The sequence below is a fragment of the Acipenser ruthenus genome, chromosome 4 (genome assembly GCF_902713425.1).
Source record: "Acipenser ruthenus chromosome 4, fAciRut3.2 maternal haplotype, whole genome shotgun sequence".
Classification (NCBI taxonomy): domain Eukaryota; kingdom Metazoa; phylum Chordata; class Actinopteri; order Acipenseriformes; family Acipenseridae; genus Acipenser; species Acipenser ruthenus.
This window is the reverse complement of record NC_081192.1, coordinates 49,282,403-49,303,601: the sequence shown is the minus strand read 5'-3', so window position 1 is coordinate 49,303,601 and position 21,199 is coordinate 49,282,403. Positions and strand designations below refer to the sequence as shown.

Genomic DNA, 21,199 nt, shown 5'->3' with positions numbered 1-21,199 from the left:
CTCGCCGTGGTCAAGTTTTATTTAGATACATTAATTGTAATATATGTTCCATACACATATGGATGCAGCTTAGGGAGTGTGAATGCTCGAACAAGCCCAGATGGAAAAACGTATTCAACTTAAATAAAACATATCATATGAAGTATGTTATTTAAGTTGAATTAACTGCCCTGGCCAGTCCAGAGGGTAGCTAATACTTGACTGCCATTGCGTCTGCTTTAATATTATTATTATTATTATTATTACTACTACTACGACTAGAACGATTACTTGAGGGGCGCAAAGACAGTAAAGCTTCCTTATCTTACCTTACTCGAGTTCTTTCCTATTTCGTATCTGCCGGCTCGTCTAACATTTTACTGTTACAGGGAGCTGTTCTTTCAGCACCAAGACACAGAGCTTGGGTAACTGATAATTAGTAGGCTGTTGTTTTGGGTCGGAAGCATTACAATTTATTTTTTTAAACAGGGAAACTGCTATAACAATGATTCTTTTTGATATGTGGAATATGGGGAGGGAGAAACAATTAAATGTAGGTTTTATGAAAATCACACCCCTTTTAATGTCTATAATGATGATTCCTGTTGATATGTAAGCTGATATGCCATCCACACAAAGGTGAGGGAAGGGCCTTTATAGCCATATATTATTTTGTGTGTTGATCACGTTTTCCTGGTTCAATTAATGGTAAGTTGTTCAACTACAATAGCGTGAGTTGTGGGTTTGAATCCAGATAAACCTGTAATAGTGATCGGAATATGTACGATTTGAAATGTGTGTACATACAGCATAAATTTGCAATATGATATTGTAATAACCAAATACAAATGCCGTTTACACACAATGGGTGTTAAATCTGTGTTATTTAAAATATAAACACAACGGGTGATTTGTTTTATAAATTGTAATAATGTTTAGTTTTTAATCACATAGAAATATGTTGCCTTTTGATTTAAAATGTAATTAGAATTCTATGAATAATGTGATTACTGAAATTATAATGCATTAACATGCTAATAAAATTGCAATATAAGTGTAATACCATTTTGTTTATATGGAATTGCTATTTGATTTATAATATATTTTGAAGTATATTAATAATGTGATTACTGAAATTAAAATGCACTGACATCCTCCAGTTCTGATCTGATGTCCACTCTACCCCCTAGTATTGTCGAGGATTAATGGTTGAGAGTCAGAGATTACCATGGAAACAAAGTTAGCAGTCCTGTCGTGTCGCTATAATGTTTAACTTTGAATTTCTATCTGTAGCGAGGAATGCATGTCACTAGCATAGTTGTTTGACAATGAAATGCTAGGGGTGGAAATTAAAGCATGGACCTACGTGTTTAATTACATCTCACAATAAAAGGAACCTTTATAAAGAAAGAACAAATACAAAAATCAGGTTCTGCAATTTTAAAATAACTGAAACAACAAAAAGCAAACACAAGTTAATTAAACAATAAGATTTATATTTTTCTTTTGTTTAAAATTAATTCATTTTTGTAATTGGGTTTAAATAGAAAGCCCCAAGGAATATTTGCTTAATGAGTCTCAATAGTACCAGAAGTACAAATACAGCAGTATTATAATTCTGGAAGATGGGGTGTATTTTTAATACTACCCTGTGTACTATTATTAAAGATGACGGGAGTCAGAGTATAAACAGAACAAACCTTGTTTTATTAAGGCGCCTCCATTACAGTTACCCCCGCCATCCCCTAGATGGCGGTGTTGTAACATAACACAGTAATCCTATGTTAACTCAAAACATCCTAACACTACACCCCCCTTTCTCGGATTTGTTATAAAAGTTTCTAGTTCAATCTATATTTTCTTTCTTCTTTCTTTTTCATATGTTCAGTCTCTTTGGTGGGACTGAAAGTCTACCACTTCTGGTTCTCACAGCAGACTCCACACTTGACGAACTGGTATCCTCAGATGTAGGAGGTGCCGCTTGTTCTGGTGAGATTTCTGTGAAGTTATCAGCAGCCTGCTCCTGTCTCATTGGGCAAGCAGGTGTGACCACTAGCTGGCATCGATTTCTCCGGACCACTCCCTTGTTTGTTTCAACCACATAGGAACGTGGGGTGTCTGCTTGTTCAATGACAGTCCCCTTTGATAGAGGTTGCTTTATCCAGACATGGTCTCCAATATATAATTCTGGTAACTCTTTTACTCCATGCCGACGATTAAAGTCACTTATCTGTCGATTCTTGATTTTTTCATCTTTGTCTCTGAATTCTTTAAGGTTTGGCCACTGTGGTTCCAACTGGGCTGAAGACATTGGTAGTGTAGATCTTATTTTTCTGCCCATAAGAAGCTCTGCTGGGCTATATCCCTGTCCCAGGGGTGTTGACCTATATGCTAACAGTGCTAAATAGGGGTCTTTCATCTTTTTAAGCATGTTTTTGATTGTTCTGACTGTACGCTCAGCTCCCCCATTGCTTTGAGGGTATTTTGGGCTGCTTGTATTGTGCCTAAAGCCATACTCCCTAGCAAACAAGGAGAAAGTTTCGGCTGAGTACTGGGGTCCATTATCCGACATAACTTCCTCTGGAATTCCATGTCTCGCGAAAATGGATTTGAGATGTTGTATCACCTCTGGAGAAGTTGCATTGGTCAGTTTTGCTATTTCCACATATCGTGAATAGTAGTCCACTACTAAGAGATAGGTGTGGTTCTTCCATTCAAACAGGTCTGTGGCAACTTTTTGCCATGGCCTTTTGGGAAGTTGTGAGGCAATCACTGGCTCTGGACGGTTATCTCTCTCTCTCTACAACAAATGTCACATCCCTTCACTAAGTCTTGTAGCTGTCGACTAACCCCCGGCCACCAAGCAGACTGTTTTGCACGCTCTCTGCACTTGGAAATCCTGTGGTGTCCTTCGTGGATCTTATCCAGTATCTCCTGTCTAAGAGAGGGTGGAATTACAATTCGGCCCCCCTTCATAAGCAGCTCTTCACTGACAGTTCGCCTCTCTCTGCCCAATAGGGTTTTAAGAAAGAAGGTGTTTTATGTTTTTCAGGCCATCCTTTTATGCAGTAATCAGTAACCTGTTGGCAAACTACATCTTTGGCTTGTTGAGTTTTGATTTGCTCCAAGCGGTCTGTGCTGGCCGGAAGGGCTCCTATTAACATATCAACATAGATATCGATTTCCTCCTCCTGTGTATTCTGTTCAGGGGACAGTGGCTGTCTCAGGGGTGCCCATGACAAAGTATCTGCGGTGATTAAGTCTTTTCCAGGAACGTGCGCAATCGTATACATGAATCTGAACATTCTCATTCGGAATCTCTGGATCCGGGGTGGGAGCTCGTCCAGATTCTTTGAACCAAGCAACGCAATTAAAGGCTTATGGTCTGTTTGTATGTGAAATTCCATCCCCACTATGTATTCGCTCAGTCTCTCACATGCCCAGGTCACTGCCAGAGCTTCCTTTTCTACTTGAGCATACCACTGCCCTGTGTTTGTGAGAGCTCTGGATACATAGGCAATGGGTCTCCAATATCCATCTGGCTGTTTTTGTGTTAAAACAGCTCCAAGCCCATATGACGACGCGTCAGCTGCCACTGTTGTTTCTCTGTTAGGGTCATATTGTGAAAGGACAGCAGGTGAGCTCAGGTCTTTTTTGATCTCCTCGAATGCTTGCTGTTGAAAATGGTTCCAAGTCCAGGTATTCTTTTTGCTTAGCAAGTCTCTCAGTGGTTTTGTCTTTCCGGCCAGGTGAGGCAGAAATTTTCCAAGATAGTTGGCCATTCCAAGGAAACGTCGTAAGTCTCCTGTATTGTTGGGTTGTGGCATCTCTTGGATAGCACGCACTTTCTCTCTGTCCGGTTCAATTCCTTTTGAACTTATTTTGTGGCCCACAAATAGAAGAGTCTCTTTGGCAAACTCACATTTTTCATTGAGAGTGAGACCTGCCTCCTGCAGTCTCTGAAGTGCGTTGTTCAAATTTACGTCATGTTCTTCTCGACTCCTCCCATGAATTAGGATGTCATCCGCATGGCAGAGTACTCCCTCCAGACCCTCTAATATTTGAGAAATACGTTTCTGGAAGTGCTCAAGAGCTGAAGATATACCGAAGGGACGTCTCTTAAAACAAAATCTCCCCGATGGAGTAATGAAAGTTGTCAGTAATGCTGATTCTTTAGCGAGTTTAATCTGCCAAAACCCAGAATTAGCATCCAACTTTGAAAATATTTTTGCTCCTGACAGCTGAGCGATGGTCTGGTCCACTGACGGAAGAATGTGTCTTTCTCTGCGAACATTCTCGTTCAGGCGTGTGAGGTCCACGCAGATGCGGATCTTTCCATTAGGTTTGGGAACTACCACCATTCCTGCGCACCAGTTTGTAGATTCCCGTATTCACAGTGTTTAGCTAAACCATGTAGAGCAGTAATGAAGTTATCAACAGTTTCCCCTTGCTCCTGCCGTCTCTGGTTAAACTTGGCTCTTTCAAAAATTGTGTTGCACCTTACAACAAAGTGTGTTTCTAGTGCTCTTTTAACCTTGTCGTAGTCTTTCTTATCGTCTTCTGATAAATGCAGTGAGCCCAAGATATCGTCTGCTTCATCTCCCATTGGCGTAAATCAATGTGTTTACTTGAATCTGTGAATCTTTTTCACGTAAACCCGAAGCTTCTCTAAATCGCTCAAATCGGCGAATCCATTTCGGCCATTCTTCAGTTTTATTGAAAGGAAACTTTTCTGGTGGCACTATCTGAAAAAGCACCGCCATTTTAGCCGTGCGTCTACTGCAAGCCTGTGTGTTTACTTAATATGAAAGTCTATTTTCAGGACTCACCCAGCGGTTTCTTCTCTCTCTCTCAGTTTATTTTTTTCACGCTGGAATCGCTTTTCTGTTCTTTTCCGCCCACTTCTGTCACCATGTACTATTATTAAAGATGACGGGAGTCAGAGTATAAACAGAACAAACCTTGTTTTATTAAGGCGCCTCCATTACAGTTACCCCCGCCATCCCCTAGATCCTAACACTACACCCTGGTGTATAGCGGCTCAAATTCGGTGAACTATAAATAAAATAGTTTTTGGACTTGTCATTTCAGAAATACACAAATGTTTTACTTACATTATATTTGTTTACAATTTTAAAAAGATTAAGTAAAATATTGAAAATCAGAATAATGGTACTGCGAGTTCATGCGCTACAGGTACTTGGCTCAATATAATAAAATTGACATGAACTGCCTTTTCTTGGATATGCTTGGAGAAAACCTAATTGCTGCTCTCAGCGCAACTCAGACAACACCAGATAACCTGTGAACAGCCATATGTGACAAATCTTGTATAGCAAATGGCACTTGAAAAGAAAACCATGAAGGATTGTTGTCATGATGGTGAATACATAGTCTGGAACTGGAACGGAATTAATATTGCAACATAACTTGTAATCATCTTAGAACAGATCATATATGATGGACAGTTGCAGTTTATTTCAACCTACAAAAACACATATTCAAGACATGTACACAGAGGCTTTCAGCTAGAAACGCAGGAAAGGATTAATACATCAGCACCTATAAATTATTACAGCTTGTTCTGAAATGGATCATTAAAGTGAACACTGGCTGATCACATGTTTATAGAACAGCATTAACTATACATAAAACAAAATGTATTAAAACAAACCATTAGGAGGTAATGATATCAGTAGTGTGTAGTGTTCACATTTTTTCCCTAAAGGTTAATGTCTAACACTGTGGCAGATGTGGTTAATGACAATAATAAAATATTAAAAAAATGAAAGATCATGCAATAAAACTGAAACATTTATTTGTGATAAAATGGCTCTAGTTTTTTTTTTTCCCCACTCAGAGTTTTCATTACATAACTCAAAAATTACTCCAAAGTCAAAATTTCTTAAATTGTTTTTCAAAAGGTAAAAACAACTGTTGCTTAAAATGGTAGAAAAAAAAAGTATAAAAAAGTGGTAAACATGAAGAAAATACTTCAGTTCTGTTGTAAAAAGAATAAATGAATGTCTAAAAAGGTAAGGGAAAATACAGTACCAGTAAATAAATTAGAACTTCTGCTTTGGTCTATTAAACAAAAAACAAATGCAAAGACAACAAACATGGCCATTAATTAGGGTCCCATTTTCACCTGTTTTTTATTTATTTATTTATTTTTATTGTTGTTAGATTTGTGCCTATAACTCTTTAACTATAAAGGTTACAGGTACATGTCATACATGAAATTAATGTGCACACACTAGGCTTTCATAAAAAACCCATCAAAAAGTAAGGTATACTACTGCAATTCAAACATGTTTATCAGTATCAGTTTCATTTTATTTACAGTTGTCGTGGTAGACAAGGACATGTCAGACGGCTCCAATGGTTAACTTGCCCTCCGGAATGGAGGGAATGGAGATCAAAACGCGTCCAGAATGTCACTGTGTTCGTGTGTTTTTAGTATTGCTTCACAAAGCAGCACCCTGAGTTAGCAGCATTTGTGACTAGCTGATTTTAGCATGTGGTGTGGCTGAGAATTTACAAAAAAACTGTTCTACTGTATACGCTTGTAATGCATTTCAACTACTAACTGACTCAAGATTGCAGCTGTGCGATTTATAAAATATCCCGCCCCTGTTGTGACAATCAGCACTGATTGGTCTATTAGCGTTTGTGTTCAAAAGCAATGTAAAAGGGCTCAATGCACTGCACGCACAGCTCATAAGATTCACACAACTAGCAGGATGTATCACTGCACCAGCAGGTACACGTGTAACCTTTAGAATATTGAAGTTGCCCCCTTTATTGAAATCTGAAATGTCGCCCCTGCTGAGTTACAAATCTGCACGTTACACATCTTAAAATGTAATTTCTTGAAACACCAAATGTCTAAAGAAATTGTTTTTGAGCCTCAAACTGTCAGAACAGCATGTTAATCAATCTATCTATCAAGCATTGCCTTATGGCAACTAACTTGCAAGGCTGGTTGTGATGTTTGTGGGTGGTTCAACGGGAATGTAGTGGGAATTGGACCCCTAGAGATTTTCATGTTAATCTAATATTATATTTTAAAATATACAAAAATATAAAAAGCCTGCGTAAATATAATGTAAATACTTCATTAGTGTAGTCTATGGCTAGATTACTACTGTTTGTGATAAGATGAATACTGTACTTTTGTTTGTATTTTAATATGAAAAGGGTAGCATACATTAAATAATCAAGCAGTATCATTATTTATGGGTTTATGTTAGAAAGGATGCCAATCATAATGAGTAATGCTGGAAATAATAAAGATTTCAGAAAAATATACTATACATGATTAATTTAAATGAATAAGTATAAATCAGATGTGTTTGCCTTAAATGCAACATATTTAAACAGTTAAAAGTACTCAAATGTATTGATGCAGATCATGTACTTCCAAATTCCCAAACCACTAAGAGTATTTTGGCAAAATTATTTGCAGGCAGACGATGACGTACATGATGGATTGTGTACTAATGTACTGTATGATAATATTTAAAGTCAGAAGCTTCAGTGTTCCTGTTTTTATGTATCCATGGCTAATTATAGTCTATAGACATTAATTCAAATTAAAACCTACAAATAGCTCCACTGCTAACATGATTTCTTTTTTGTTTACTCCTTTTTGTATTCACTTCAAAATATTCACATTGCTGACTAACAGAAATAACGATACAGAATTAAAAACATGTCAGAAGTGCATTACTGAAAAGCTACACAAATTGCAAATAGAAGTAGAGAACAAAAAAAAAAGTTATCTAGCTTATTACACTTAAAGGGGATAAGAAACACTTCAGTTTGTTTGTAAATGATAAGATAGATGGGAAAGCAATATAATCTCAGGTTTGTTTTGATTTTTTTGCTCGGTATGTCAAACGAGCTGTCTAAATTCCACAGTCTATCAAACTGTAATCCGCCATTGCTGGAAATCCCTCCTTTGACGTCACTGGTTGGAGAAGGCAGCGGGAGAAGTGTGTGAAGCAAGTGATTTCTCTCATGCAAATTGTTTGGAAAATGTTACATTTTACCATGAGATTCAGAGCTTTGTAATTGTGACTAACTGATGATGATTTTGTATAATATCATTATAACAAAGTAATTTATATACGATTTACATTTAGCTTTTACATGAGTTGTCCAGTTTCCAAATGCCCATAGTACTTAGTAGTAAAGTAAATGCACTTGGAATCAGTGACCTGGGGAAGAGTGTACTATGGGATAAAAAAAAAAAGGATTGAATCCCGGCTCATTTTTAGCCAGATTGTGTACAAACCAGATTTTTTGATCAGATCTTTGAACAGCACTTGCGGTAACTATGGAAAATGAGTATGCACGCATATGTACGGTGCTTTAGGCTTCCGCATCCAGAGTGACAATAAAGATTCAATGGTAGACAAGAGATGGCTTTAGCGGTGTCGTTTTGTGAAAAAGAAACTATACCGATGAGGAAATAATGATAAAACCTTAAAAATAATAATCATAAATAAAATAATAATAATACGTTAACAACTTATCGTTTAATTTAAAACATTAAAGCTGTTATATGCATTTCTTAATACCTATGAAGGGGTATTATTATTATTATAGTAATAATAATGTAAACGTACGAGAATTATGAAACACATAAATACAAACACAGGATACCTGCGGCCGATAGGTCGTACAGAGTCAGCTCGGATGCCTGTAAAAAGCAGCAGTGCAGTATCCAGGACCTCTCTATCCAGACACACAATTTGAAACCTGGCATTTTACAGGAATTCTGTGCTGTATGCCAGGAATTTCAAAACAACAAACACATTCCTCACGAGTCGGCATTACTGTGCAGGTACAGCAGCTGCACCAGAAATTGTGTGCTGTTCTGTCAGGATCCGGATCTTCTCACTATTTGGATCAGATTCCCAGGAATCTGAATCCTTTCTTTCAGTTTCAATGCAGACTATTTGGCGCTCTATGATTGGCTCAAATTCATATAGCACTGGAAAGTTTTTACCCATAGATTCTAACTCTTCAAAGTCACTTAGCTCCAGTGCGCTTGTGAGATTTGCCATCTTTGTTTACAAACCTGTCGGTCAAGCGCTCCAACCAGTGACGTCACGGGAAAACTGTCAATATGGCGGAACTCATCACAATTTAAGTGCCGGTTGCTGTAGTTTTAAAAGTCTTTTTATTGTGTTATATGAGAAATACAAGGGTGTCTTGAGTGGAAAATATTATCTTTAGCACTTGATGAATAATTGCAAACACAAAGTCCCACTGTTTCTCTTCCCCTTTAATAGAGTAACAATATTTTAAAACTGTCACTTAACGGCTCCAAAAAGGTTGTGGTTTCCACTGTGCTTCTAAACATGTACTTCAGTCAGGGTAAAAGTACAAATTCATGACAATATTTCCACATGACAGTGGTAACAAGGCAGATATCATACATTTATAAAACAAGGGGTTGCCCACTTGTATCGTGTGGAACATGTACCGATTTCCTTTCCCAGCCTTGTCTAATCCTTGTGATGACTCTGTCCACACACGGAGTTATAAGGATGAGCTTGAGGACCAACACAATGCAGGGAACAATGAGTGAAAGCACATAGGCAGGGGGGAGATACCATTTGTAGCGAGACACATAAAGGAACTTATTCCAGCCATAGACAAGAGTATGAGCTGTGCACAGCAGGAGAGTGATGTGGCCAAGTTTGGACTGTGAAGAAAGAGCAGTTTAGTAAGTCAAAAGTTACACCCACTGATTATTTAATTCAATGAATGAAAAAAACATCAATTTTGTACTCTTATGTGCAGTAGTCTACAAAACACTGTCCTTTAAGACGCAAATAAGAAGCCATCAGTCAGTTACTACTGGCTTTTTTTTTTATAGTGTCCAGTTATTTGACATCCATCTTTCTCCCCAATGTAGAATATCCAATTATGTTCTATCACTGCAGGATTTTTATAATCAAGATATTGAATAAAATGCTCATATACCAAAAAAACATTTTTTCAAACCATACCCTGATCCAGGTGTGGTGTTAAATTTATAGTAAAGTTAATGAAAACGATCAAGACAGAACAATATTAGGTGACAAAAATAACAGGAAACAAGTACTCAATCTTGCTATGCTTAGAGGAAATCTGCATGTTAGTAGTAGTACCTGAACAAAACGAAATTCCCTCCAGTTGACCATGTTACTGACTGAAGGAAGAGATGTTATTCCCAACAGGATATAGAGACTGAATCCCAGAATCCCCAGGGAATAGAATGAATCACTACGCCAGGACATGGTACTGTCAAATGTCAATGTCTTATTATCCTTGACCTGAAAAAAATAACAGTATTTTAACTAAATGTGTGTGTATATAAATATCCGCAAGGGTTTAAATAATGTATATAAGAAACAAGTTATTTAAAATAAATAGGTCAGCAAGCGATACATTATTTATATTCTATATTGTACAATGCTTAAGGTCATTTCAGCCAATCTCACAGCCAGCTATTCATTTATTAAGCAGCAACAGCACATGTAAATATACAGTACCCTCAACCAGGCAGTTATATTACTAAACATGTATTTTTTGCTATAGTTATACTATAGCCCTGGGTAAAACCTGCATCACGATTTAATTGGATTCTATTTATGTGCCATTGCCATGGTTCAGTTTAAACACAGCATATCTTGGTTTCATTACTAAAGTTACAAGTCAGCCTTCAGCCTGAGCTCGCAACATCTCTCCTTTATAAAAATCGCAGATAGGAACTTTAATATCCACAGGGTTGAATAAATGAAATAATCAAACAGCATCTCCCAGTAACTTCAGGAATAATTACACCTGACCAGCACAAGCACTCACCTTGCTGATGTTTACTAATGCTAGCCACGTGTAAATATTCCCAGGATAACCAGGTGCTGCTACTTTATTATCCCCTTGTGTATTGAAGTTGAATTATTTACATGATTAAGATGATTACACTAGTATATGACAATATTACAGCAAAACAGATCAATTCACTTTCCTTATAAAGCAGTGTACTTACCTGGGAAATTATGTAAATGTTTTGGCGCTGTCTAACGTAGTATCTTATTGGAATTACCAATGAGTACAGGACATGCAGAAAAGCAAAAGCCAAGGCCACCAGCCCGAGCTGCTTTCTGCAGAGCATCCACTTGTCTAGCCAGTCAGGGAAACGCTTGTATTTTGTGCCATTGTAAAGCTGCAAGATGGCTGCAATCACACCTGGCAAGTAGCACAAACTCAGCATAATCAGAGACACAATTGGGCAAACACGGTTGGCAATAGAAATCACGATCCGGTAAGAATTATCTTTTCCCTCAGTGACGAAGGTGTAGACTATATCGGTGAGCACACAGTAGATAAAGACAGCTGCAGTCAGCCCCGTGGCAATGTATATGGGCAGTCTCCACAGAGGAAAGAGCTGCAGGGGGTAGTTTTCCAGTTCCTTGGCTGCCAGAAGAGACCCTTGGTCTAGAGCTGTGAGCCCGAGACTCCGTGCAATGTCCATGACCATCTGCTTCGATTCAGAATTGTCTCCACAAACAAAAACCTGTAGAAGAAAGGGAATGTTGTACTATGATTAACAACAACAATAAAAATAAATAGAGCATATGTGGGGGCAGAGGGCAGCACTGTGGCAAGCGTGGCTGCCTCACAGCTCCAGGGTTCTGGGTTCGATTCTGGCCTCAGGGGTCTGTCTGTGTGGTTTGCATGTTCTCTCCGTGTTCGCGTGGGTTTTCTCCGGGTACTCCGGTTTCCTCCCACAGTCCAAAGACATGCTGGCTAGGTGGATTGGCCTCTCTAACTTGCCACTTAGTTACCCTGTGATGGACTGGCATTCTATCCAAGGTGTAATCCTACCTTGCGCCCTGTGTCTGCCGGGTTAGGCTCCGGCTGTAGGATTGAGCAGTTACAGATAATGGATGGATGGATGGATGGATGGATATGTGGGGGCACCTGTCTATAGTTATACAGTGATCTTAAGTATTGTAACAGAATGATTGGAGTTTGTGTATTGTGAAAGAAATATAATGAGTTTTGGTTGTAAATATCCCTCCCGACCTGTGAGGGCACTAAGCAGCAAAAGGGAAAGTCTTTGGACGGGCTGGCCTGACAGTTCTTTTCCTGGGATGGGAAATCGGTCAGTCTGGAAGAAGGCGAGACTCTGTTGCAGGAACGTATTGACCCGGAAAGAAAACGATGTAGCAGCTGCAGACAGTAAAGGCAGTTGTAATCATTTACCAAGGGGTCATGCGTAATGGCATAAAGGGGCCGGAGAATCGTAAATCTTTTCCTTTGCTTGGTTTCAGAGCAGATACAAAACTGGAAGGACTGGGAGAGATCCCCTGTGAATTATTGTGAGCTGTATTCGTGAGTGTTTTGTTTGTTTTTGTCACTGTTAGTAATGGTCTTTTGTTTGTAAATTCACTAGATGGCTAACACGTCTCCGGAGCTGTTGCCTTGGGCCAGCACTACCCGGAACAACACTGTGTATTGTATTGTATTGTGGAGCGGATAACGTGTACTATTTGGTTTGCAAACCCAGTTATTATTGTTTCCTGCCGTGCTCTACATCCATTGCCAGGGGGTCACCAGACCTAGATACAATTAAAAATTGTTCCAAACTGTATTATAACTCTGTGTTTCATTACTGCACTTACTCACTGTGTTTCATCACCCCTGCACCTGCACATACCACTTCCCACTTTGCCACAGTATTTGTTGCCCATTTTAAGTCAGTACATTTGGAATAAATTTTGAATAATAATAAAAAGGATGAAAACACAAACTGATGTGAGAGATAAAAAGAAAACAACCGCTGCAATATTTATAGAAGAGTTTGCTCTTTTTCACATGAAAACCCATGAAAAATAAACTGAATCAGAATTTGAACTGAAACTTTTCTTAATAAAGTGGATTTACACCTCTGAAAATGAAAACAGATGGTGGTGTCACCTTTTGTGAATTAGGAATCCTCAGTTGAGGCTCTGACAAATTCAGTGTTCAAAACTGTGACCAACGCACCAGTTGCTAGGGGCTTTTCAGTTGTTGCCAGGAAATTCTAGATAATTAACTGAAAAGCAAATATACAACCAACACTTCAGCAGGGTGAAAATAAACACATGAAAAATACTACTGCTGCAGTTTGTAATCATTCAGAACTGCTTTCATTATTTATTATCTTCATATAAAGCCAAAAAAAAAAATCTGTACAAGTTCAGTACGACATGTAGAGAGAAAAGCATGGGTTAACTTCTGGTGGTAGCTTATCTAAGAAATGTGAATGAGCTGAAGGTCACGAACACTGGAGTGAAGGATATTTCTTCAACAGGTTATTGGTATAACAAATAAACTGTTTACCATTTTGCTCTTTAATGATCAGTTATGCATGTACTTATTTCTAAATCAAATTTTATTTAAAAAAAAAGAACATATTCTAGTATGCTCATAATGTATCTAATGTTCATCAACAGGTCAAAAACAGTACTGTATTTATTTTCTGTGAATGATAAATGACAACAGTGAAACAGGCTGCTCACCAAATATATTGATATCCCTGAACAGATAATTGTACCATCTTCAAATATAGGCAAAATATTTTAATAAACAAAATCTGTACAGGGAACCTTTGAAACACACATGTGTGTTGCTAGTATGCAGGACATTAATTAATTTATAGCCATACAGTAGCTTGAGATAGAAGGGCCTCGTACAATCTTTTTGTAGTATGCCCAATTATTCCCCCCCCGATTTTCCCCTCACCGCAGTGATTCCCCACAGCTCAGGAGAACTGAAGGTTCAGTGGGTGTCCTCCGATCCCACGACCAAGCCAGCTTCCTCTTTTACACCCAGGAACTCGAGGGTGGATGTCAGCGAGCTACCAGCCTTGGGAGGACAAAGGCCAGTCCTGCTGGTGTCCGCTTGAGCTCATTAGGCACCTGGCCAGCAGGGTTTGCTGTAGGGCAATGAGGAGAAAAATTCCCTGACTGTTTTGCCTCCCTATCCCACAGGAGCGCCAGAGCCAATGCAACTCTCCCTGTGGAGTCCCCAGCGACTTCGCACAGCCAGGACACCAACCTGCGCTCCCCTGAATGTATGACACCATGCACACCACACGGCTGTGCTTTTACCGGATGAGCCACTTGGGACCTCTAGGCCTCATATAACTTGACAGTAAGGGCTTGTGACAGGGTTGATGTGCGGTGACGTCAGGCCAGAGTCAGGAAGCAAAAACACCAAGGCAGTACTGCAGGCAAAAAGACGCGGGGCGTGCCGTTTATTTAAATACAAAAATAAAATATTTAAAACGCAAAACACTTGCTGACAGAGCGAAATAAAACAGATAAAGAAAACAAATCTCAAACACAAAATAAACAATACAGTTCACGCTGGGCGATCGCCTTCACTGAACCTATACGTGTTTTAATTCAATTTCTCTCCTCTCGCTCTCCCGTACGCTCCTCTGTACAACCCACCCCAAACATGGAGAGCTGCAGGCTTTTTATACCATGGCCGAGGGGTTTAACTAGCTGGCAATTATTCTATTACCCCTCGGCCACAATCTGCATGAGTTTTTTTTTTTTTCTATTACTGTGGATGGAGCTACCCATCCACGCTACTATACAATAACAAAAACCTGCGGCGTTTCGCTGTCACGTATACATAAATACAATAATAAATCATAAAACAAAACAAATACAAAATAATACACTGCACAGGGGCGGAGGGGGAGACCCCGTTCTAAAAATAAACAAACAATAACTGTACAGGGCTCTATTCTGATTAAATGAGTGCGATTGCAAACGCAGTGGTTAAAGTCAATCGCGTCTGCCCCACAGGGAGTGGCTTCTCCAAAGGTGCGATTCTGATGAAATTAAAAACCCAGTACAAGCGCGTTTAGTGGTGCACTGATAGCACCCAGCCAATCAATGCTGAGTAGGTTGGGGAATCTGCTATCCAATCAGGGCCAGGCAACAATCCCTTTAAGAGACAGAATGCACTTGCATCATCGCAAAGGCTCCGATTTTAAATTTGAAGTGGCGATCATGTTGAGTGCAACAGCAAGTGATAGGTCACTTGCCGAGAGAATACAAAACCAAGCTTCACAACACAGGAGATATTGCTTTATTAATAGAAGAGGTAGAAGCACATAGGGCAATAATTTATTATTTATAATAATTATACAAGGTATATTATTTCATGGCATTGATATTACTACATGTAAAGTGTAAAATAATTACTACCCTCCCTGATCTGTCTACCAGTAGCAGCAGCGGATTCATTTTCTAGTGGGACATGAAGTGCCGCATCCCTCTGAGTTTGTAATGTACTAGAGTTTCAATATAACCAGGGCTTAAATTCTCATAGAATGTTTCCCGGTGGAATCATTTCCCACCCCCACACCCCCCTGGGGGTTTGTGAAAAGCAAACATGTTTGTGAACTGTTTGTAAAACATACAAATAATAAAAAGTACAGGTAACCTGTAGTTGTTTTATTTGGATTTGAGTGCATGTTTGTGTATTTGTGTATGTTTCAGTTTTTAAGATACTGTTAGGTCTGCACATTTAATCAGTGAAATAAATAAATAAAAAGTTTTGGTAATTAAAAATAACCTAGTTATCTGCAGTATGTGTTAATCGTGCTGTTTATTCAGTAACTTGTTCACAGTGTGTGTTGATAAAGTCAAAGCCTCCTTCTCCTGGCTTTAGAAAGAAGAGATGCGATATCCGGTGTTGTTACTGTGATATGCTTAAATAAAGTTGCTGAAACTAATCCGACTTTGTACAGTTGTTTGATTTCAATTCGTCATTCAAACACGAGACTAGTTGCTATAGTATTGTGGTTACTGTCTTGCTGCTGACAGCAAACACTTTAGATTTATTAATTTTTTTACTTTATGTGTTATACTAAATTTAAATAAATAGATAGGAGAGCGAGGAAGCAGAATATTTTACATTGACAGACAACATTCATAGGGTGTGTGCACTACAAGAACGGAGACTTTCTTTCAACAAGCAGGCAAAAGGTAAAATACACGAATACTATATTTACGTATTTTCGGGTGGATTGATTTGGAACAGTGATTAAACATAGTTTGAAAGATAACATTCAAGGTTTATCAAATATTTAAGACCTTGTATTGACCAATCAGGTTAAAGGAAATCTCTGATCCATTTTCTAATGCGTTATAATGTTTCAAACTAGTTAAGCTCATACATTATCAGGCAACCAAACTAATATCTTGTTTCAGGTCTGCCGATAGTAGTGACTAATTTCAATCACGGAAAAAAAGCAAATACATTGTTTCAAGTTTACACAGCAGTTAACTCGTTTACAGTTGCACATGATACACACATGCACCACAGCACTAGCAACAACCAGTGAAAGGAAGGACAGACATACAAATACAGATACAGAAGTGGCACTCCTGTTATGCTGCATGTTAATATTTCCACTTGTAATAATTGCCATGAAAAAAAATTGCTACAGTCCTCGTTAAAAATAAATGTAGTACCCCATTTTTTAATTCATATAATTGTTTATTATTAATTTACAAATAATAGTGTTAGTTTCTTACATTTTGTCATTTTTTTGTCTTAGGTTCTTTTTTCTCTTTTACTTTTCTTTCTTTGATTTCCTCTTTCTATGTCAGTCCAAACCCACGGAGTTGCTACTTAGGACTACTTTGCTTTTTATAATGTGTTCAATTGTTAAAGTTCCTGATTGCGCCACTAAATAAACCTGGTGCTCACTTGCCACTTTGGAATCCCATTGCGCTGTCATCAGAATCACTTCAGCGAATATGTTAATGATACCACACCCCGAAATTTATGCTGACCCGTGGCGATGGGGCAGGCGCTCTATAACGGCGCAAGTCATGTCTTCAGAATACCATTTCTGTGCTGTGGGTTATTTTATGTCTTCACTCCATTTATCGTTCACGCTTGCACTCGCGTTTGTGCTGTGATCAGAATACAGCCCTAAGTGTGTAAGTAGTAAGAATGTGCACAATCTGAGTGCTAGTTCATTTCCTCTTTATTGTAAAATCTAGCTTCACCTAATTCATATGCATTGAATCCAGTACTTTTCACGGTTTCAGGCTAACTGAGAATCCAGGGAAGTTGTGTGTGTCTCTGGATTCTCAATACCATGTCAAGGATTGTATAGTTGTTATGGTATTCAGTTTCTGGCTTCATGCACACCCACAGTATGTATGACGTCACACCATCACATTATGGTTTGACATGAGATACTGTAACAGCTTGTTTAGTTATTTTCCAAAACGTAAGCTGACACAATGATTTCTATTTTCTTGGCTGAGCACTGTCAGTCAGTATTGTACTTTTACTAGTGGAATTCAATTTGTTATTGATAAGGTAATTTATGCAGCCAAGTATTGTACTGTAATCACCGCATACAGATCATTATATTATTGAAAATATAAAGAAATGACTTCATGTACAGTTGCATGACATGAGCCTGAATAACATGTGTATCAAAAACTGGCCAATGTACTTACACTCTTAAAAGTCTGGTTACGAAACAGTTTGAGAAAATAAATGTATTATTGTGCTACTAGCAACTAAGATTTTTTTTACATACCTTTTCTCACATCTTCATTAACACATCAAGAATCACTGTTGTAAAGCACATATGGCCATATTTTCAACTCCTATTTTCTAAAAGATTTAAATTGAACAATTATGTATAAAACTGAGAAAAAAAAAACTTTAAATAGCACCAATTACCTTACTGAGATGTTTTATACTAGTTGTAAATCAATAGGTGTTTTTATATTTAGTTAAACATTAAGCACTTAATTACAGACTTAAGTAAACGATCCTTACCTGCCTGCTTGCATCCAGGCTACCGGACTGCAGTGCCCATGCAGAGACTGTGTTAAAGGCCTTCACTACATTGGCTTGTGGTAGCAGCTTGGCCAGGTACTCTGCATTGGACTCTGGGTACTGGTTCTTCATCAGGTTATTGCTGATGTCCACCAGCACTTTTCCTGCCAGTTCTTGGGAAAATGCAGACAGGAATTCATAGTTTTCTCGGTGCACTGCTATGAAAATAACTCTAGAAGTCTGTGCAGCTTCCACATGGCTAAGCACCTGTGCTCCTTTGGGAAGCAGGCTTGAGTTCTGGGGATTTCGACTCCCAAATACTACTGAATAGCCAGCCTGCAGCAATCTTAGCCCCAGTGACCGGCCAAAGTCACCAGTACCAAAAATACACACTGTACCCAATGTGTTGTCAGCGTCGGGGCAGAGCTTTGTCATATTAAAGCAATTATTCTCCATGTCTGCAAAACAGAAATATTAAATTACTGCTATAAAACCGTTACAGGTATAGATTACATTTGCATTAATCAATGTTTTGGAAACAGTGGTTACATGGGAGGCAATATATTTCCTGATAAAAAAAAAAAAAGAAATCCAGGGAAAATCCCAGAGGCATTTCAACAGTTTCTAAATAGTCTGCGACACTGAAATGTTGCATAATACCCAAAACCTCACATGCTGTGCACTAGCCAAAAAGCTCATTTATTTCTTTTATTTTAGTTTAATAGCAAATGCTAGTGTCACAGGATGGCTGGGCGGTGATGTCAGGCCAGAGGCAGTAAGAAACTGAATATGTGGTTGTTAGGGATTCTGCAAGTAAACAATAAAAACAACTGTTTAAGAGTTGTTTCTGTCATGACAACAACCACCTAGTGCATCCTGTTTAATAACATACTACTAAAAATGCAATGGCTGGCAAACACAAAACATTATGCACGATACTTCTTGGTCTACAAAATACCCATTAACATGATGAGCCACACCCAAAGTTCATGTTCAAACAGGTAAAACAAGGACACCTCCCGCCTTAACTCAGTTAGGGAAAAGTGGTTACATGCATATTACATGTTTGGCAAACATCTGACAAAGCTTTATTTAACATTAACATTTAATTAGATTGCAACTACTCACCAATTACAATTTAAGTATTAAGTACCCATTAATTAATCATACATTCCAAAAAACTAATAATAGTTTCTTTACCAGTGACAAATTTACTACAGTAATCATTTTCAGTAATCATTTTCAGTTCGATTTACAGTTTTGTCAACATTCAAAATGCACACCACATACATAGCATACATTCATTAAATAAGTACAATAAAACCATAATAAAATGAATACAATTTCCAGCCATGTGGTACTAAGACTGATATTACTCTGAACTCTAACATACAATAAGTTGCATTTAAATATAAATGGTATTTTAGAATGTATAACACAAAACAAGGACACTTACAGCCAATCAGCAGAAGTTGGGTTATTGAAAGAATCAGTGAATGCTAAAAGACCCTTGTAGTAAAGCACTGACAACACTCCCACTACTTGAAGCAACCACTTCTGTTTCTTCACCACTTTCTCTAATTTATACTCAGGTTTCAAAATGTTGTACCTCCCCACATAGGACACAAACTCCCCGCCCAGGGAAAATCCCAGCAGCTGCTTACTGTGCCAGTATCATTTTGTTTCTCAGAAACGTTTGGAGACATTTCAACAGAAATGTTGCGCAATATCCAAAACTCCACATGCTGTGCTCTAGCCAAAAAACATAACTCATTTATTTGTGTAGTTTTGTAACAATAGCACATTGTGCAAATGCTAGTTAAAAATGGAACATGTGGTTTTATTAGGGATTCTGCAAGTATTAAACAACTTGTAATGAGGTGTTTCTGTCAAAGATGTTGCATGACAACCACCTCTTATTTTATCCTATATAATAACATACTACTAAAAAGCCAGCGGCTGGCAAACAAAAGTATTATGTCAAGATCATAGACTTAGTAAGACAGCTGCATAATACTTCCTGGTTGGCATCCACCCATAAATTATAATTTGCATAAGTTAAGAGATGTAACACAAGCATTCAATGAGACAAAGTTTAAATGTGCAGTAGGCTGCATAATCTGTTCAATACATTAATTTCTCATTTGCTCATGTTTTTGTGGGTAATTCTGAACTACTGATAAAGGGTTGTGAAGCCTTTTACATACAAAAGATTATACTAAGTGGTGCCATTATTAGGTTCCGCACAAAGATTTAAGATACTAAAATAGCGTTGAACATCGTTCATTTTTTTGTAAATAGGTATGGGACTAACTTGTAAAATCTTGCTGTAATTTGCACCAGAAATCAGTTTCCAAGCTTCACAGCACGTTGCTTGTAATGTTTGATAGCCTGGATGTGAGGTCAGTTTGTTAATTCTGGGAATCATTTGCACAAGAGATATGAATCCCTCTGTCAATATTGGATTTGTGCTTTGTAGTTTTTATGTAGAAGAGTTTTCAGATAAAGATTTTTGGTAGTTCACGTGACATTTGCTAAGGCTACTAAATGTCTGTACTAAAAGAGCAGCCACATGACCTTAACACTGACCTATTGCCAGAGCGCTTGTTCTGCGTCCCCACCTCCAGATAGACAACCTGTTAGCTCTGATTTGTGAATTTGTACTACCTTGCTACGGTTTATTTTTCTAATTCTAGTACATTAGATGGTGCCTATATATTTTTTATTTAGTCAATAAAGTGGGATAAAAAAAAATTAAAAAAAGAAATGAACAAGGTTCGCTCCCCCAAAAGGCGGGTCAGGGTGCTGTTGCATCCCTTGTACCCGCCCTGAGTATAGGCTATGATACTTCAGCGTAGGATCTGCTTTTGTGCCCTCTAAATGACCCCTCTTTCTTCTCACTCTATAGCTCTCTGTAGTATACTCAGTAAAGTCACCAGCTTCATTAAATAGCACTTGGAAAGTATTTTCCATTTTCATGTTGGTAGATTAACTTATGTGCGTATCCAGTAACGTCATATTTTGGTAATAACAGTTCTTGATAATTCCCTTTATTCAATGATTCTTCATGCCCAAATGAAATGGTAACTCCCGCCTTGCTAAACAGGCTAAACATCTATTAGTCGCTTTACCACATCGATGTTCCTCTTAACAAGAGCGTTGTGTTTAGCAATTTTCGTACCATGAGCAATTAAAAATGCGATTTTGTTTTGGTCCTCCCTGTCGAAGAATGTCCAGTTTAGGCTTTGGACCACCTTCGTTTTTTATTCTTATTTTTTCCTCAATTGAAAGCGAGGAAAATGGCATATGAATTAAAAAAAATGTATGCTTTTGATGGCAGTCACCG

General features: G+C 38.1%; 1 protein-coding gene across 1 annotated transcript; it reads right to left on the bottom strand.

Annotated features, from left to right (window-relative positions):
* Positions 1–9,150: 9,150 nt before the first annotated feature.
* Positions 9,151–19,434, bottom strand: LOC117400631 (metalloreductase STEAP4). Its single transcript, XM_034000845.3, has 5 exons — positions 19,310–19,434; positions 17,854–18,311; positions 11,027–11,554; positions 10,146–10,310; positions 9,151–9,697 (listed from the first exon to the last, which is right to left on the bottom strand). The coding sequence occupies exons 2-5, from the start codon at positions 18,307–18,309 to the stop codon at positions 9,431–9,433; spliced, it is 1,416 nt and encodes a 471-aa protein (XP_033856736.1). The 5' UTR covers positions 18,310–18,311; positions 19,310–19,434; the 3' UTR covers positions 9,151–9,430.
* Positions 19,435–21,199: the final 1,765 nt, after the last annotated feature.